This window comes from Monodon monoceros, unplaced genomic scaffold, assembly GCF_005190385.1.
Source record: "Monodon monoceros isolate NGI ecotype Baffin Bay Population unplaced genomic scaffold, NGI_Narwhal_1 Super_Scaffold_15, whole genome shotgun sequence".
Classification (NCBI taxonomy): Eukaryota; Metazoa; Chordata; class Mammalia; order Artiodactyla; family Monodontidae; genus Monodon; species Monodon monoceros.
This window is the reverse complement of record NW_021703771.1, coordinates 36,909,754-36,923,033: the sequence shown is the minus strand read 5'-3', so window position 1 is coordinate 36,923,033 and position 13,280 is coordinate 36,909,754. Positions and strand designations below refer to the sequence as shown.

The 13,280-nt window shown below is 44.0% G+C and overlaps 1 protein-coding gene across 1 annotated transcript in view; it reads left to right on the top strand.

Annotated features, from left to right (window-relative positions):
- Positions 1–13,280, top strand: part of RTN4IP1 (reticulon 4 interacting protein 1) — a 46,165-nt gene that overhangs the window by 25,401 nt on the left and 7,484 nt on the right. Inside the window, exons 6-8 of the mRNA XM_029224233.1 lie at positions 4,235–4,371; positions 7,798–7,981; positions 12,299–12,391. Of these exons, the coding sequence (XP_029080066.1) occupies positions 4,235–4,371; positions 7,798–7,981; positions 12,299–12,391 (414 nt within the window). The remainder of the gene's footprint in view (positions 1–4,234; positions 4,372–7,797; positions 7,982–12,298; positions 12,392–13,280) is intronic.

Sequence of the window (13,280 nt, the reverse complement as noted above, 5' to 3'; positions counted from 1 at the left end):
AATATCCTGGTTGCATTTAATTATTTTAATGTCTAATCCTCTGACAAAACTATAAGGTGGGCATTACTATTCTTATTTCACAAATGAGAAAACCAAGGCTGACAGAGGATATAATGAAAGGAACTTGGAAAGAAAGATAATTAAAGTCAAACTTGGTCTTTATGATCTAGAATTGAGTCAAGTGGTTAAGTAGAGGAAGTTTCTCCATAGTACTGCCTTCACGTTTCCCTTTTGGGACTGATTCTTTTTCTTCTTTTTTTTTTTTTTAAACATCTTTATTGGAGTATAATTGCTTTACAATAGTGTGTTAGTTTCTGCTTTATACACCAGTTTTTTTTTTTAAGAAAAAAAAGGTGTTATTTTTTAAAAAAAAGAGCATGTGACATGTAAGTAAAATTCAATTATCAGCAGACTTTTTGACAACAGTGCTCTTAATGCTAGTGGAGGCAGCAGGGATGAAGTAACATATTTAAGACACTTGAGAAGGAATATGCTAAGAATTTTATATACAGCAAAACTGGGCTCCAAACACTAAAGGGCACATACGAACTGTTAATAACATGCAACAACTTGGGGAATATGTTCTTCTGATCCCTTTCTGAGAAATCTACTAGAAAATGAGCTTCTGAAAACTAAAATAGCTAGAGAGACATCGAACCAAGGACTGGTGGTAAATGTTAAATATAAAGTTATCTGTAGAACTAAAACTAAATGAGGGCTTAGAAAAAGAGAGTATAGTGTGTAACAGCCATATGCTCTGACAAGGTAAACAGTACAACTGTTTTTAAAAAGTGGAGGAACAGAGAGCATATATTAAAATTATTTTAATCCTTTCATTAATCATATTGGTAGTGATATTAGTACTATTATTCAGAGACTGTTATGTTGTAATATACAGTGGAACAGTTGGGTATTTATGGCATATTTTAATTCTGTCATCCCCTTTGTCTTTGACAACCAGGGTTTTAGGAGTGGAGGAAAGGAGATACAGATGTAACAGAAAAGAGGTTAAGTAAAAGCTTGACAGTCTGGAATTTGAATTGGAAGTATCAATCTGAACTCAAGAGATATTTTGTATATGTATGTATGTAAAGCTGTCTCTTGAAATATCATTGCTTACACGCAGAAAAAAATGCAGCGCCTTGGAGAAATGGCAGATTCCAGATCTAGGGCGCAAAATGTACGAGAATGAGCCTAAAATATATTAATAGCAAGGAAGTTAGTAAAGACTAGTTGAGCCATGTCAAAAAGACTTGGGAGCCAACTTGAAGAAACTCCCAAAGATCGTCAAAGAAGACAATTTGAGATTCAGTAATCATAATGATAATTACAGTGAATTGAAATCCTTCAACTATGTTTAAATCCATGAGTTCATGATGATATTTTTAAAAAAGTGGTCACTTTTGGAAGATGATAGGAAACGAATTTATTATTTTATAAACTGAAAAAAGGAAAAAATTATTGGCCTTTTCTATATGAACTGTACACCTGAGTAAACTAATATATGAGGAGAGGTGTTTCTTTATAAAAGTATTCCAACTACTAAATGAAAAAGGGAGAGAGAATATCACCATTTTGCAACCACCAGTAGACAGCCACTGAGATAATAAAAAGGGCAACAACCAGATATGCTATGCATCCTATAATTTTGCCAGACACTATTCATAGTCTTGCTAAATGGATTGAAACAGAAGATACAGAGGACAGAGTAACAGGTAGAACTGTCCCAGGTGTGCAATCAGAAACTCCAGAGTTTCCAGTGGGAAAAACTCTGCAGGTCACATGGCCTAGATTCTTTCACAGATAAATTTTAAGAAAGTGAAGGGGATAGGGACTTCCCTGGTGGTCCCGTGGCTAAGACTCCACACTCCCAATGCAGGGGGCCTGGTTTGATCCCTGGTCAGGGAACTAGATCCCACATGTTGCAATGAAGATCCTGAGTGCTGCAACTAAGACCCAGCACAGTCAAATAAATCGATAGGTAGGTAGGTAAGACTAAACTGTGGTATCTAGGGAATGCATATATGGGTGATAAAACCTTTTTTTTTTTAATGCAAGGAGGTGATTACTATAAATATCAGGGTAATGGTGACTTGTGTGGGGACCGGGCACAGGGAAGAGCTTTTGGAGTGGCAGCCAGCTTGCTGTCTCTGTCTGAGTGTCTCTGCCTTACAGACGTCTCTTATACTTGTGTTTTAGTTTACATAAAATAGTAAAACAACTAAAGCTGTTTTAAAACCTTTTAGTAGTGTGCAAAGATATTAGATAGTTCTAAGTGGGAGAGGAAACTCTAGAAATTTGGGAAAAAATTCATTGAACTGTTTCAAGATATGACAGATTCTTCCTGAGGATTTAATACTGTTTAAGGAAAACACAAATGTAGGTGCTTAGAACACAATTTCCTTTTTCCTTGACAGTTTCTTTTTTTATACAGATACTGGATGGTTATCTTGGATTGTATTCTTCACATATTTGAATTTAGTTTGGGACTTGCTGTTGAAAGCAACATGTCATTATACTCAAGTGTCTCTGTTTGTGGCCCATAAACTTAAACTATCATATATCATGTCAGTCCCTAAATGTTTTAATTCCCCTCAGATTTCCAGGGCATATTCCTTGGTCAGTATTACTTTTTAAAAGTGAGAGATAAGATTGTGAGTAGTTTTTAAATCCTTTATTGTTTTTTGTTTTTAGCAGATCTCCAGCATCTGTGTGTACCACAGAATGGGGATTCAGTAGTGAACAGAACAAACACAGACCTCGTATATTCTAGTGAACCTCTGCAACTTATATTAGGGAAGTTCAGGAAATTGGTATTGAGGACAGGAGTGAGAAAACAGCTGATTTGTTATGACCTATAACTGCCCATTTGAAAATTTCTCAGTGGACTTCAAGTAACTGTTCTCAAATTTTGCTGATGATGGCTCCCTTTTAATTCTATCAAATTGTCATTATAGAAAGCAACTGTAGTAATTTTGGAGCATGATGCTTTCTGGATACTTAATCCTGAATCCTTTTTTTTTAAGTCTAGTTATTTTAAAATATATTATTTTTAAAATATAAGGTATCTGCATTTTAAATCCTCCAAACCATTTATTTAGGTCTTTTTACTCCAAAGGAGAGGACCTGATGCATGTTTTAAAAGTAAAATGGGGCTTCCCTGGTGGCGCAGTGGTTGAGAGTCTGCCTGCTGATGCAGGGGACACGAGTTCGTGCCCCGGTCCGGGAAGATCCCACATGCCGCGGAGCGGCTGGGCCCGTGAGCCATGGCCGCTGAGCCTGCGCGTCCGGAGCCTGTGCTCCACAACGGGAGAGGCCACAACAGTGAGAGGCCCGTGTACCGCAAAAAAAAAAAAAAAAAAAAAAAGTAAAAAGGCCCTGTTTTTTTTCCCCCCCTTTTTTTTTTTTTTTTTTTTTTGGCTGTGGTGGGTCTTACTTGCAGAGCGTGGGCTTCTCTCTAGTTGTGGCGTGTGGGCCTCTCTCTAGTTGTGGCTTGTGGGTTTTCTCTCTCTAGTCGTGGCGCGTGTGTTCCGCAGTTTGCGGCTCACAGGCTCTCTTGTTGAGGTGTGCGAACTCAGCAGTTGTGCACGGGCCTAGTTACCCCGCAGCACATGGATTGCTAGTTCTCCGACCAGGGATCAAACCCGTGTCCCCTGCACTGCAAGATGGATTCTTTACCACTGGACTACCAGGGAAGTCCCTTCTTCCCCTCTTTTTAAGAGCACCTTTCATTTATTACCCAGTACCTGATTACCCAGTTGTCTGACTCAAGATTATACTAACACTTACCGGAGATGCAAATGAAGAGATGTTGCGTTTTTATGTTTTGGGCGCATTTTAAATATTCATCTTCTGAGGACATGATTTTTTTTTTTCCCATTTTCCTTTGTCATCATTGAAAATGCTGAGCTTAAGGCCATCAACTCCTGTCTTTTCTGATGCTGGTGAGGCACTGAGCCCTTCTGTAATTGGATTGGTTATAACTTCATGACAGCAAGGCGACTAACTGTCTCGTCCAGGGAAAATGAGATCTATCTCTTGGATTTTTCTTAGTGAACAAAAGTTTAATCATTTTACTAGTCTCTGGCAGATAGCTTCCTGTAGCTCTTGTTAAGACAGAGCACTTAGAATTGTCTAGAGATTAACCTGATATATGTATACATGGTGCCAACTATTTTTTATTTAATTCAGTTTTTCTACTCCCCTCCCCCCTTTTCTTTCCTTTTTTGGGCAGGTAATGAAAGCGTGGGATGCTCACGTGACAGCAGTCTGCTCTCAGGACGCCAGTGGACTTGTAAGGAAGCTCGGGGCAGATGATGTAATTGATTACAAATCCGGAAATATGGAAGAGCAGTTGAAACATTTAAAGCCGTATGTATTCAAGCAATGTTCATACTGGGAAGGTGGGAACAAAGACAGCTGATAATGCAAGCCTGAGATGGTTGGGTGAGTCTTAGACAAGAATCTATGAAAACACTCCATGTCTCCAGAGGTTATTTGGGTTGGTTTCTGTTTTAACTCCAGATGTTAATACAGCACGATCGTGGAATGTAATTTGTACCGAGGAAGACATTTTGCCTACCTAGCCTTTTGCTAATTTTTTTTTTTTGCGGCACGCGGGCCTCCCACTGCTGTGGCCTCCCCTGCCGTGGAGCACAGGCTCTGGACGCGCAGGCCCAGCGGCCACGGCCCACTGGCCCAGCCGCTTCGCGGCATGCGGGATTCCCCCCAGACCGGGGCACGAACCCGCGTCCCCTGCATCGGCAGGCGGACTCCCAACCACTGCGCCACTAGGGAAGCCCCCTTTTGCTAATTTTTAAGTTAACTTCCTTTTATTGCTCGTGTGTAATAGGTCCGAAGGCAAAATTGGAAGTGTATTCCCTCCGGGGCATTTGACACCACAAGAAGAACATAGAGCAGTACGTGAAATACATGATTAGTGTTTTGGCTTCATAATGAGGGTTTCAGAGAAGCAAAGGCAGTATAGATATCAGTAATGGGACTCCGTGGATGTTCTCGGTGCGTCCTGGTGAATGCCAGGCTGTGGTCTGACGGAGTGTACCAAGTGAGAGCGGATTCAGGAATTCTCTCAGGCCCTGTCCATCCTGACTGTGGCTCGGGCAGGGACGGGGGTGCTTAGGAATCTGGTCTTCACCCAGCCCAGGCAAAGCTGCAGCGGACAGCGTGCCTGAGGAGTATTTGGAAAGCTGTTTACTGCTTCTATTTCAAAGATTTTTCCTTTTTTAAATTAGTTTTCAGAAGCTAATTATTCTTGCCCACTTTAAGTAGAAGTATATTTTCATGGGTTAAAAAAAAAAGGAGACCAAGGGAGCCCCTATCTGACACAGCCCAGACTCTCAGCCAGCACCCCAACTCCCAACAGTAGATGTTTGGCTGTACAGCCGGGAGCAGCTGGCCACTCATCGTCCTGGAGCTCTTTATGGAATGTCCCTTCCTGCTCGGCAGTGTTCTAAGCACAGGCTAAGACACAGTGGCGAACAAGACACATTGCCCCCTTTCGTGGGCTTGTATTCTAGTGGTTAGTGCTCTCAAGAACACTGATGCAGCGAAAGGGGGAAAGAAAGGCTGTTTTAGAAGGAGGAGGCTGGTTGCCATGGTGTGGTTGAAGAATGCCTCTGAGTGAGGCATTTGGGCAGAGGCTTCAGGAGCAAGCCAGGAGGATAGGACTTCTTTTTGTTGGGGGCAGGGGTCTTGTTCCCTGCTGTGTCCCCCTCCACCCCGGGATGGTGTAGTGACCTACAGTCAATATTTGTTTAATGACTTGTTGAGGGAATCTAGGAGAGGAACACTTGTTCCAGGTGGGATAACACCCAATGTAAACCCCTGTGGCAGGAACACGCTCTATGGCACATTTGAGGACTAACGCTGTCCCTTGAGGAGATCCCTGCCTGCGTGGCAGGACCGAGGCTTCCAGATAGTGGTAGTTTCGGTCAATCACCTCTCTTCCGCTGCTTCTAGGAATAGCAGCAGAGAGAGGCCAAGGCCCACCCTTTACCCCCATCCACCTTGAGTTTTTTGCATGTCTGGAACCTTTTGCCAGAGAATAGAGACCCTGACGGGTGAAGGCGAGAGCGCACCCAGGCTAGCCTCCCACCCTGCACCTCACTCTCTTCCTCCGAGTCTCCGCCCGGCGGCCTTGCCCCTTCTGCTTGCTCTTGTCCAGTCGGGGACCTCACCAGCTCGCAAATGCAGGCTGTTGTTTTTTTAATGATCGCTTTAGTTAAAATTGATCTTTGTAACTTCTGCCTGGAGGTTGGCCTCTTAATCCACCTAGAATTAATGTGTTCCTCCTTCCAAATAGCAGCCTTTTGGATTTGAATCCTAGGATTTTACAGCAGGAAAGGGCTTTGAAATCCTTCAGTCCTTCTCTATGGCATTATAGTCGAGAAAATAAGGGGCAGAGGATTTAGGAGTTTTTTTCATGCTCAGGGTCATGCCACTTAATCATTAGTGGGAGAGCTGGGTCTAGAGCCTGGTCTCTGGACTTCTTTTTGCAGGCAGTGCCAGTTCTGTAATACCAGGCTGCCCTTAAGTTTTATCTAAATTAAGTGCCATCGTGTTTGTTTATCCAAAATTTGGGAATGAAATAGGAACTTAAAAGTAGAAACTTAAGCAGAAACGTAAACTCATAAAGAAGAATTTTTCTGTTCTTGTCTAATGAGAATAGTCATCTAGTAAGGTCATTCTCCTGCACTTCATATCTTTTAATTTCTATTTGCCCTTCTTTAGTCCCATGAAAGAACTCAAGAGCCACAAAGTTGGCCAAAGCTGGTTTTAGAAGCTTTGACGTTCATCCAGATGAATTTAGGAGGGAAAAAGGACTTACCAAAAAGGAATTCCTGTTAATTTGCTTAATATATAAGCATGCATTCTCTAAACAGATCTTTATTTTTTAAAGTATTTTAAAGCTTCATTGGGTTCTATCCCCTTTAAGTAGAATGTAGCGATTATAGCAATTTTAGGTTAGATTTCAGGAGCTGAATATCTGTCAGTTCCTGTGCATTCCATTATGACTGCATTTTTTTGGCATGTTAGAGCAGAGCTGAAGACTGAGAGCAGGCTGTTGATTTCTCTTTTGCTTTGTGCTGATGTGCATGAAACCAAAAGAAGAAAATTCCATAAGGTGAAGAGGATGCTTCTACAAGCAGTTCTGATTGCGGAGGGGATACAAGCAAATGACTTGTGCGGGTCAAAACCTAATACACTTTTCTCTCAAGTGAACGAAAGAGTACTTTGACTTCACATTGGATGAATAGCTTTGCAGTTTTCTATAAAGCTTGAGTCAGGGTTTCTCAGCCTTGGCAACCTTAGTTTCTCAACTACTGACATTTTGGGCTGGATAATTTTTTGTTGTGAGGGGCTGTTCTGTGCGTTGTAGGATGTTTATCATCATCCCTGGCCTCTAGATGCCAGTACCCCCTTCCCACCGCCTCCCCCAATGGTCACAACTAAAAATGTCTCTAGACATTGCCTTATATGTCTCCTGGGGGCCAAAATCACCCTCGGTTGAAAACCACTTGTTTAAGTCATTCTTAAAGTATTTGAAAATAATATGATTTTATGATTTAAAAAAATGACATTGACTTACGGTGGAGAAAACCCAGAGATCCAGTAAGTGGGTGTGCCCTTTTCTCCTTTGTCCGGGCATCCACCCCCTGCTGTCTGCGAGCTGTCACGGAAACAAACCCTGTAGCTAACTGGCGCTGGGAGTGAAGGCGGCTTGGAGCCCTGGATAAAGGCTGACCAGGATGTTTTGATTTGATTCTTTCTCTCCAGGTTTGATTTTATTCTCGACAGTGTTGGTGGATCCACCGAAACATGGGCTCTAAATTTTCTCAAGAAGTGGTCAGGAGCCACGTATGTGACTTTGGTGACTCCTTTCCTCCTGAACATGGACCGGTTGGGCATAGCGGATGGCATGTTGCAGACAGGCGTCACCGTGGGCTCTAAGACATTGAAGGTAGGGGGAGAGTCTTGGTTGGTGAGAGCAAGCAGGCACCTGGGGCTTCTGGAATTTGGTTTCCTCCTAGCCAGTTTCTTCGCTCATGGAGCCAGCACAGCACAGTGGCTGCAAGCAGGGCTCTGGAGTCACGTACTGACGGGGTACAAATTCTAGCCTCCACTTGGTAGCTGTGTAGCCCCGTGCAAGTTACTTAGCGTCACTAAGCCTCAACACCTTCACCTGAGAAATGAGGCTAATGGTGTATCTCCCTTACTGTATGTTGTAAGGATTAAATTAGATAATCTACCCATGTGAAGAACTTGGCACAATGCCTGGTACCCAAGACACTCTTATTAAATGTTAGCCTTTATTTGTTTATTTTTAAAATTTATTTATTTATTTTTGGTGCGTTGGGTCTTTGCTGCGTGAGGGCTTTCTCTAGTTGCGGTGAGCGGGGGCTACTCTTCGTTGCGGCGTGTGGGCTTCTCATTGCGGTGGCTTCTCTTGTTGTGGAGCACGGGCTCTAGGTGCGCGGGCTTCAGTACTTGTGGCACACGGGCTCAGTAGTTGTGGCTCGTGGGCTCTAGAGCGCAGGCTCAGTATTGTGGCGCATGGGCTTAGTTGCTCGCGGCACGTGGGATCTTCCCGGACCAGGGCTCGAACCCGTGTCCCCTGCATTGGCAGGCGGATTCTTAACCACTGTGCCACCAGGGAAGTCCCGTTAAATGTTAGCCTTTATTACTAGCTATTATTACCGCTCCTGATTCCATCTGATACACCTTCCGCTTTTTTCTTTTCTGCACCTGATGGCTCTCTGTTTCACTGTCTTAATGCATACAGTTTCTTGTATATGATGGCAGAAGCTTCATTAAGACAGCGTAGAGCTGGCTGTTTTCATGGTAGTAACACTGGGATATGCCAGTGACTCCCAGACTGGGATTTTGGACCTTTAGAGGTCCATGGGAATTTTTTTGAATTTCAAAAGCCTGAAGGAAGGGGCTTCCCTGGTAGCACAGTGGTTAAGAATCCACCTGCCAATGCAGGGGACACGGGTTCGAGCCCTGGTCCGGGAAGATTCCACATGCCGTGAAGCAACTAAGCCTGTGCGCCACAACTACTGAGCCTGTGCTCTAGAGCCTGTGCTCCGCAACAAGAGAAGCCACAGCAATGAGAAGCCCGTGCACTGCAATGAAGAGTAGCCCCCGCTCACCGCAACTAGAGAAAGCCCACGTGCAACAACAAAGACCTGACTCAGCCCCCCCCAAAAATTAATTAATCAATTTTAAAAAAAAGCTGAAGGAAATTGTATTCTTCCATCAGTGAGCCTACAAAGACTAATGGAACCATCATGCTTCTTCTGGAATTGTATCAACTTGTCTTGACAGTACATGTCCCATGTGAATCAGAAACTCTAACTATTGATGGCATTCTGGGGGTTTCAAAGATTTGATTAGTCAGCCTGATTTTGTTAACAGGGCCGTAAGGAGCTATGTCACCCAACTGAACACATCCCGTGCATGGTGGGCCTTCAAGACTAGTGCAGATCAGCCCTAGTACAGGACTGATAGGAGAGCTCCAGAGTCTGCTCTCTACCCGACATGACAGTGGTGACAGAGGCTTATAATTTCATGTTATGCACTGTTGGTAATTATAGCTTATTGGTTTAAAATGTGAATTAGTGTTGAAATGAAATAAGTGACAAGAAAATATACATTCTGTTTTGTTTTTTTTTAATTAGACAAAATACTTCAGGCTCAGGAAAAAGGCAGTAGAAGGTTCCTCAAGGGTGAAAAGGTTGTGAGTCACGTCGACCTAGCCAGCGCTGCCATGTATTTGCAAGATGACTGGCTTGATAATTCTCTTCAGCTTCTTCTTGATTCTCGAAATTAATTTGGAACCTTTTGGGGGCTGAAGTTTAGGACTTTGGTCTCTTGAATGCTGTGTACTAAGTCCTTAGAGGTGGTGAAGAAGAGCTGTGATGGAGGAGACTGCTGCTCAGTCCTTAGGAGCTGGGTCTGGGTGATAGGAGTGAACAAACCGGGCGCTGTGCTCCGGGTTCTTTAGTTTCACTTGGTTCAGACGGCAGCCAGCAGCAGTGTCCACGGGGCGCTTTGTGGTGGAGGGAGGAATCTTAGCTGTCCTTTGTCTCTTCTTTCTCTTTTCATGAAACTCGGGCTTCCCAACTGCTTTAAGATATAAGTTTAAGTTTTCCATAAAATTTCACAGTTTGAATTGCAGTGAGACCTCTTACAAGTTAAGCTTCAGAGCTATCCTCCGAGAGTAAGACAGGCATAGCTCTCTTCGTTTCCCTTTCCCCCGTCTTGAAAGATGATAGTGGTAATCTCACGTGAAAACCTTTTAAGTAGTTTCTGATGTCTTTCTGAGAATGTGCACAGTTAAAGCCTCATTGTAATGCCTGCCTGCTTTGGTTTACTCTCTCCTGTAATGGCCTGGAAAACCTACACAGACCTCTTAGAGCAGAATATAAAAATTCTGCTGTTGCAGACCAAACGTTTCACTTTACAGGGCAGCCTGCTGTAAAGGAATTACAGATATGGCAGTTATGACCACCGCTGTTCCTCTTTAAAACTCTGAACAGTGATCAGAAGGTTTTAATTATAGTCTGTAAAACCGGTCCTATGGAGAAGTACATGAACAGGTCTTCTGTGATTGTAATTAACTGGACCTGCTCTAAGCTTGGGACAGTCCCAGTGCCTCTGGTGTCTAGCCACCTAAGCCTTGAAATGTTTTTTTTGTTTGTTTTTAAGTTAGTTGTCTAGACCAATGCTTCCTGACCTCTTTCATGCTCTGACATGCAGAGAAAATGATCGTATTTGAATAGCATATCGAGACCACTCTGGGCCAAGAGCAAACTACCTGGAGGCTTGCGTTAGCCCAGGCTCTGCCCTGCTACTCCGAGGGCTTGTCATACCTATTCTAGGGTGAGCTTGGCTCTATTTACATCTGTGGTCCTGAGATAATGATCAGTGGTGACCCCTTTAACTCTTACAAGTTGTTCCAGGTTAGACAATAAGGGTCACTCAGCCAAACCAGTAAGCTGTTCCTGGCGCACTCATTGCGAAGCTCTGCCTAGACCACAGCTTGGGTTTGTCTGTCTCTCCGCAATCTTAAACTCTATTTGCATTGCCCCAGTCTTTCCTCAGTAAGCTTTACTTTCAGCACTAGGTAAATATTTATCAAATATTTTCGATGTGTCAGGCACCTTACATACATTCTCATTTAGTTCCTCCAGCCCCCCTGTCAGCTAGGTGGTGGTACCTCCATTCTGCAGGCCGGGAAACAGGCTGAAAGTGGTAGCTTGCCCCAAATAACACAACTCTCAAGGCCTGAGGTAGAGTAGCAGGGGAGTTCCACTGCACCTGCCGGCTTCATGCCGTGATGGTAGCTGATCATCACGCTGAGATTGTGCGGTGAGCTCAGTGGACAAAGTCTGAGCTCGCCCAGCAGTTGGGGCAGGTGCAGGGAGGGTGGCGGCGGGGAGATACTGGCTGGCCCCCCTCCTGCTTCTGGGTCACTCCCGTCTGATGAAGTTTAGTTGGGCAGGTCGTTGAGGTATCACTGAGAACCTCAGCTCACTTGCTGTTTTGATAATGGCCTACCCGACCTCCGACATAAAGAATAATAATCAAAGTGGCTATGGCAGTAGAGTGGTCATGAACCCTCTTGGTGTAAGATTTTTGCCTGTCTTCACCAGGGGGCATTTTGCCCCACAGTAGATTAGGTGGCTTGGGACTTGCTATAACTATAGGGGAAGATCCAGCCATGATGCATGAGGAACTTTATGCTTTGTTTTGTCCTTAAAGCTGTCTTAATTCCTCTCAGAGCCAGAAAAAAATGTTTTGATTAGATTTCTTGTTTAAGATCATATGTTGGTGCCTTATTGCCCTTAAAGCATTCTTGGATTAGGTGAAAGCTCTTTTCTGGTGCCTCAGGGCTTTATTCAAACCTTGGTAGGGAAAGTCTAGAGGTCTCAGCCCCTCATATGTTCTAGGGAAGAAACTGAGTGTGTAAGATTAGACTGTCATTTTAAGAAGGGCTTTCCTGTGCTTACTTGCTTGTCAGTCACAACCTGGGGGAGAAGCCCGAGTTCACATGGGTATATCTCTGTTCATTCACTTATTTATGAAACATTTATGGAGCATCCACTGTCTGTCAGTCACTGTGCTGAGGTGCCGGGTGTACAGCTCATTGTGGCAGCATGAAATGGGAAAGCAGTTTGTCTGTCTTAGTCATGCAGGCAATACTTTTCCCAAAATTTGCATTTTGTCAGATTTCATCCTTTCCTATATTTGACACGTTTTGTTTTCTTTTTAGCATTTCTGGCAAGGAGTCCATTATCGCTGGGCTTTTTTCATGGCCAGTGGTCCATATCTAGATGACATTGCAGAACTGGTGGATGCGGGAAAGGTAAGTGTATTGCCAGGGCGTCCCTTGTCACCTTGGTGACCTGCCCAGCAAGCCTAGTCAATGGGAACTCCGCAGAGGTAGGCTCGGCCAATGTCCACGCTGCCTTACACGCCGAGTTTAAGTGCTGTGTTTTGGGTTCTGTCTCCGTGGGCATCATAGCCATAGACTGCTGCATTTGAGACAGAGCGTACACCGTCTAGTGCAGCCCCCTTGGTTTGCAGATGAGAGGCAGGCCCAGAGAGCTTATGTGATTTTCCCAAAGACGCTTGGTTACATGGTAGCAGAGCTGGGATCTACAGCTGGGCTGCTGCTATTTTGATAATGGTCCTGATAAGAAGGCACCGTGAAGGCAATTGTTGCACAAAGGTGGGGACACACTTGTGAGTTTACAGCTGAATTGCTTCTTGAGCTTCTTTAGTCCGAGGGTGAGGCTGCTTTGGAGGCAAGCAGATTTCCAGATGAGCAAGGAGATCAAACACTGTGGAATCTAAACAGAACTGGACTAGAAGTTAGGTCCCTGGGTCTCCTGTTCCCAGGTCAGTGTAATAAAGTCGGCAAATAAATGGTATGTCTGAGAGGGTCAGTGGTCAGGATGTGATTCAGGATTGATGGCGATTTTGGTAGAGACAGCTGGTTGGTGTTTCTGTCTATTCGAGTCTGTCCTGCAGCGGACTTGGTGGGGAGGGACTACTGCTTGGAGCCTGGTCAGCCCTTTTTGGGTGTCGAAAGGGCTCTTAGGGCTGATGGCAGTTGAAAGACTCCTTAGCTACCACCTGCCTATTTAACTTCTTACGTGGTTTTAACGGCTCAGACATGCCACCTCTGGAAGAATAACCCAGAAGGCAAACTCATATTCTGGTACTGATATTCGTGATTTTATTGAGAAATC